At 27.9% G+C, this 6,016-nt stretch overlaps 1 protein-coding gene across 1 annotated transcript; it reads left to right on the forward strand.

The window, feature by feature from the left end:
* The first annotated feature begins 4,340 nt into the window (after window positions 1-4,340).
* On the forward strand, window positions 4,341-5,606 carry LOC111301804 (uncharacterized). Its single transcript, XM_022897783.2, has one exon. The coding sequence runs from the start codon at window positions 4,416-4,418 to the stop codon at window positions 5,364-5,366; it is 951 nt and encodes a 316-aa protein (XP_022753518.2). The 5' UTR covers window positions 4,341-4,415; the 3' UTR covers window positions 5,367-5,606.
* The last annotated feature ends 410 nt before the right edge of the window (window positions 5,607-6,016 follow it).

The raw sequence follows: 6,016 nt of genomic DNA on the forward strand, positions 1-6,016 counted from the left end.
ATTTATGCACCATTTTTTGTGTTAGGCTAATTTTAGACTCAGAAGAGTCCATCTTTATGTCCTGGAGCCGCGTGAGCTTGATGCTTGAGTCTCAACCCATGACATTTTGTCTTGCTATAATTAACAATGCAGGTTGTAAAAGATTGAAGTTTAATTTAGATGCTTATGCCTGAACAAATTAATCTTGAAATAGGGATTGGCTTTCAACCAAATTACTAATTCTTAAATGTTTTAAATTTCACTCTTTTAAGAAATTTATTTATAAATTAATAGTAATTAAAAAGATGTTACTTTTTTAATATATTTTCAAAGTTAATTTCAAATGAATTTTTTCATATATGAATTATTTTTATTTAATGATATAAATTACCCATAAAGAAATGAGATAAGTTTTCTATATATATATATATATATATGTAGATATATACCTTGTTTGCTCTGACTTCGTTAATTATTTTCATTAAAGTCTAAAATAGATTTAGGAAAGAAATCAAGAATTCACAATAGGGTAGTTAAAACTTAAAACATAAAACAAATTTCATTAATGTCTCGTTTCTCTTAAGTTTCTTTTTTGTATTTATCTCAATGTATTAATGAAGTTATTTTGTACTAATTATGTTAATTAATGTAACTCAAATTTTGCTTAAAAAGGTAAAGAGCAGTCTCTCTTTAGTTTCTCTATGTATAGGTTACTGTTGGACGCCTGGATGTGCCATCGGAAGGCATAAGATCTTAGCATCGATTCTATAGATTTTGATAATGTGATATTAAACTTTTGCTCCCATTTAGATCAATATTTATTTCCATTAAATTCATGTTAATGATTTGGTGAGATTTTGGATAAATCTAATATTTTTTATGTAAAATTCTTAAATTCTTCAAAATGTAAGAAAATTCACTCCCCCTCTGTTTATTCTCTATAACATTAAAAACTCTAATAGTGCATTTGATTTGAAAAAATCCATAAATTTTTTCCCAAAATCTTAATGATAGGTATTTGATTTTTACATTTGGTTCAAGGTTATCTGATTACAGAAAAAATGTCATATTATCAACAGTACCCAAAGTTTCGGAATAAAAACCCACATTTCCCTATAGTATTCCAGAATTCTAAGAAAAAAGTTGTCTTATTTCTAAATTTGACCTAAATAAAAAATAATAAAATAGCCGTTACCCTTTTGAAAAGTATGTTTGGAAGTAATTGGAATTCAGTGGTAGGTTTTTGTACAAAAAAAATTTATATTAAAATTAAGGCATTTGACATGAAGAAATGCTTTAAATAATCATTTTATATTTAAGGTATTTTTTGAACAAAAATATTTTAAATAATCTTTTTTATATTTTTATAAATAGATTATTTAATGCATTTCTGTACAAAAAAATACTTTAAATAATCATTTTATATTTTAGAGTTTAGGATTTAAGATTAATATTTTTATAAATGTATTATTTAAGGCCTTTTTTGTATAGAAACACCTTAAATAATTCTTTTATATTTTTATAAATGAATTATTTAAAATATTTTAATAATTATTCTTTAATTTATAAAAGAATTATTTGAGATGTTTCTATACACAAATCACCTTAAATAATTATTTTATAAAAATATTAACTCTAAACCTTAAATCTTAAAATATAAACGAATTATTTAAAGTGTTTTTATACAGAAAAACGTTAATAAAAAGGCCAACGCCTTAAATAATCCTTTTATAAAGAAATTAAAGGAACATTTTAAATTTTTTTCATGATATAAAAAAAGTGACAAACACATCAATTAATTTTTTTAACAATTTTTTTTATCAATTTTTGTTATTAAAAAAAGTGTCAAAAACTTCAATTGATGATATTTTATAAATAAAAATAGCAATCAAATAAAATATTTTTTTTTACTGTTAAATGCATCATTTGTAATTTGAGTATTTATTATTAATAAACCAAAATAAAAAGTTATCATCATATATATCAAAAAAATTATAATAATTATACAAAAATTAATTTATATAGATTCTCTCAATCAAACAAGTGAATCTAAATATGAAATATCTTAAAATTAAAAAAAAATTTAGATATTATATTTTTTAAAAAAATTATATATTTTTTTTAAAATTTAAAATTTTATAAACCAAACGTTCCATAACAAAAAACCAATTTAACTCACCGGAATAAAAAAATAAAACAAGGCATTAATTTATAGTTTCAAGAGGGGGGAGCAACAGGCCTAAGAAAACCTGTACCCAGCTTGCATATATATATATATATATATATATATATATATATGCAGCTAAAAAGATAAAAGGACAAGAATGACGCCAGTGATTTGTTTGAGATCAAATTGAACGCATTATCTAATGATTTCACATCTTTGAAGTTGCTAATGCTATTTTCGATTCTTTGTTTCAATAAACGGGAAACGTTCCAAAATAGTGCCAGTCAATATGAAGTTGCTAATGTAAATATTTCTGGTAAATGATAAATGTGTTTATTTTATATTACAAAGATTTGTACTCTAAAAGAAAATAGAGAGTAACAACAGCCATGATGCAGGAGCCATGCTCCCAAGTGAAGACTGGTAGTAGTGTTCTTCCAAAATGTGGATGCAAGCGAAAGTGAGGATTTGAAGCTTGAAGTGGTAACTCTTAGGCCATGCTTGAATTGTGTTTCTTTATTATTGTCATACTTAGTGTATTTTGCATATTTTTGAGCTATTTCTCTATTTACGCATGTCATACTTGCATAGGTCTCTTCTAATCTTCCTTCTATCGTTTCAATTTTATTAGATATCTTTCGTACTATTGTATTTTTTATATTTATATCTTGATATTATAGTGTTACACTCTCTATCTAATAAAAATGATTACGTCTTGACTTTGTTCAATTAAAATTTTTAAAATTTTGATCATCATTATATTAAATATATTTTAATTAATTAAATTTATAAAATATATTTCATTCTAGAAAATATTTTTAATATTTTTATCAATAATAGATATAAAACAAAAATGAATCAAAGCTCAAAAATAATTTAGATTATCGAAGTGAGATGTATTTGAGTTGGGGTCTGAGGAAAGCATATAAAGTAAGTAATTATTACCTATGGGCTACGAGAGGAAGTAGCTGTCAAGCTGTAGTTGGATTGATTGAGAAAGTTTTGGGCTGGCCTGCGTATAACAAAAAGATAAACCCATTTTAAAAACAAGCCTTAGTTTATTCGGTTTGGATAAATGTACTAAAATGAACTGATAAGTTTGTATAATTAGCCTAAAATAATAAAAAAAAGTTCTTGATAAATTTTTATCCTTTTATTACACTTAAAAACAAGTTCTTAATTTTTAATTTTTTTAATTTATATATAAATAAATTCTTAACATAAATTAATGTTTTGTTTAAGATAATGGTATTTTTGGATATAAATCACAAAAAAGAATTATTTGAGTAAAATAAAAATACAAGAACTTATTTAAAAAAAATATATTTTAATAATTAGTTGAATTAGTAAAGATTGGATATTTCTTTGGTAAGGTTTAGGTACAATTCTTACTGCCAACAATGTTTTTTTATAAGCGTTATGTAAATCTAATATAAATTTTTGTGGAAGTCTGTGTTATACTGTGGAATGAACTAACCTCCTCTCACCTAAATTTTTTGCAGCAAAAAATATTAGAAGTTTTTGTGCATACTTTTCTAAATTTTGATATAATGAAAAAGTAAATACTAAGAAATGAATTTTATTTAATTAATAGCATGTTAACAGAAGAACACAACATACAGCCAGATATAACTATGCAAGTCATTAAAAATTGAATGAAATATCATGATTTCTGACTTTTGTTAAAAAGAAAAAAGGCTTTTATTTCCAGAAACACTATATATCTTACATATTTTCTATGAATATTAGAAGCAGAAATGTATTTTGTATCTGAAACTGACTGAAAGTTGTTGAGTTTGAATTTTCCATGAACAGTGGTGGTTCTGCAACACTAGTTTGGCTTAAATTGTAATAGATGGACAAATCACTTTATTTTCGAACCATCCCAAAATTTGTCCAATTCATCAGTCTGCATTAGCTTTACACAACTAAATCTGTCCTACGAATCCCAAATCTAGAAGAGGTTTCAGATTGTCATCAGCCTGGTCCAACACTTGGCGCAGCCTTTGTTGGGAAGTGATCTATGGAGTTTACACTCCTCCACATTCCTCTTTTTCATCTGCACAAAAGTTTTGAGTCGTGGAAAAAGCTAGCATTTCATCATTCCTTTTTATGTAACCGTTACACAACGGATAAGATACCCGGTAACAAAATTCAAAAACAAATGAAAAAGATGAAGAGAACAAAAGCAAAAGCCACCCTTTACTTTTTTTTTTTTCTAGCTTTTTTCAAACGCAACTAACTTAGACTATATAAAAATAGTTAGTTGATGTTTTGTGAATTCAGAAGCCAACAGGAAATGGGTTCTTGCATTAGCAAATGCAGACCCAAGAAATATTACATTGAAGACTTTAGTCATGTTCAAGACAAGGTTGTGATCTCATCACAACGCCCTCCAAAAACTCCCATTCCTGTCTCAAACAAAACTTCCCCTTTCCCTCTTTCACCTACCATTTCTTCCTCTTCTTCAGTTTCTTCCTTTACTTGCACCACTAGCAGTAGCAACACTACAACTAGTTCATGTTCATCGTTTTCAAGCTCGAAAGATAGGTACGCTTTCTCCAATGAGTTTTTGTGGGCATGTGTTAAGGAGAACCCTCATATAATCCGTATCAATTCAATCAAGGAAGCTTCTCTTGCATCAACCACTACTAAATCTCCTACTCAGAAATTAGACTCCCACGTTAAACCAGTCGTGGCACCAGCGATGCAGGCGATCCTGCGAAGGGAGAAAGGGTCAACACCCCGGAAAAGAGGACGGTCGAGCTCACCATCAACATTAACAAGACAAAAGAGCATCCGAAAGGAGTCTGATGGACTTCATTCTGCATATTATTCGCCAAGTAGGAGTTTGAGGTCACCATCTCCAAGCAGGAGATTTAGCGGAGGTAATAACAATCGAGGAATATTGGCGAGTACATCGAAGGAAATTTGCTCATCAAAGCGTATTGTTAGTCAGAAGGTAAATGCACTCTACTCTGTTTCTCCCTCTCTGAGAAAGGAAAATTTCAGGCCTTCGAGTCCAATGCTCAGCAGCCATCCAAGTCCATTGATCAAGTCTTGTTTGAGAAATCGAGAGACTTTCATTCACCGTATTAGTTCTAAAATCGATGAAAGTGCAGTCCGAGCAGCCCTGTCGTCCCAGCAAGAAAAAGACTCCGTTACTATGGAAGACATTGACAATCCACTTATTTCCTTAGATTGTTTCATTTTTCTGTAGAAAATTAGATTGCATGCATACTGAACATTTGTCATGTTCATACATGTTATTTTCTTTTCTTTTGAAGTTTGTTCATCGCTATTCTGACTGTTTGTCCTCAATATTCATGACGGATAGATAGGTTTAACAATGATAAACAGGATCAAATATCTAGAATTGAAATGCTGATGAAATGGGTGTATTAATTTTCTCAAATTAATTTCTTCTTATATAAGATGGATGAGATATGATTGTTATAAATTTTGGCAACTTGGCAGACTTTGATTGGCTCATCTAGAACAAAATTCCTGCCACTGTGCTCTTGTACTCTCTTTCAATTATGTGCCCCAAACAAAATGCGATTGTAAACAACATCTGTATAAGTGGCATGAAAGGCCACCTTTTTGAATTAAATAGACCACCTGGACTCTAGTCACTCTAAAGGCCTCTCATGCTTACTATAAAATGATGTAGAAAAATAAGATTAATTAAAGTCAAATATTTTATTATATTATAATTTCATATTTAATTTTAATATTTTTATTTTGTTTAAAAATAATGAAATTAAAATATTTTTTATTTTTAAATTATATGAATTAAGGCTTCTCATGTCTTAATTCTTTCTCAATTGTCTTTTCTCGTTTTTTCTTATTTATTTATTTTTTATTTTT

Source organism: Durio zibethinus, chromosome 3 (genome assembly GCF_047325235.1).
Source record: "Durio zibethinus cultivar Kanyao isolate XHJ-2024 chromosome 3, ASM4732523v1, whole genome shotgun sequence".
NCBI classification, from domain to species: domain Eukaryota; kingdom Viridiplantae; phylum Streptophyta; class Magnoliopsida; order Malvales; family Malvaceae; genus Durio; species Durio zibethinus.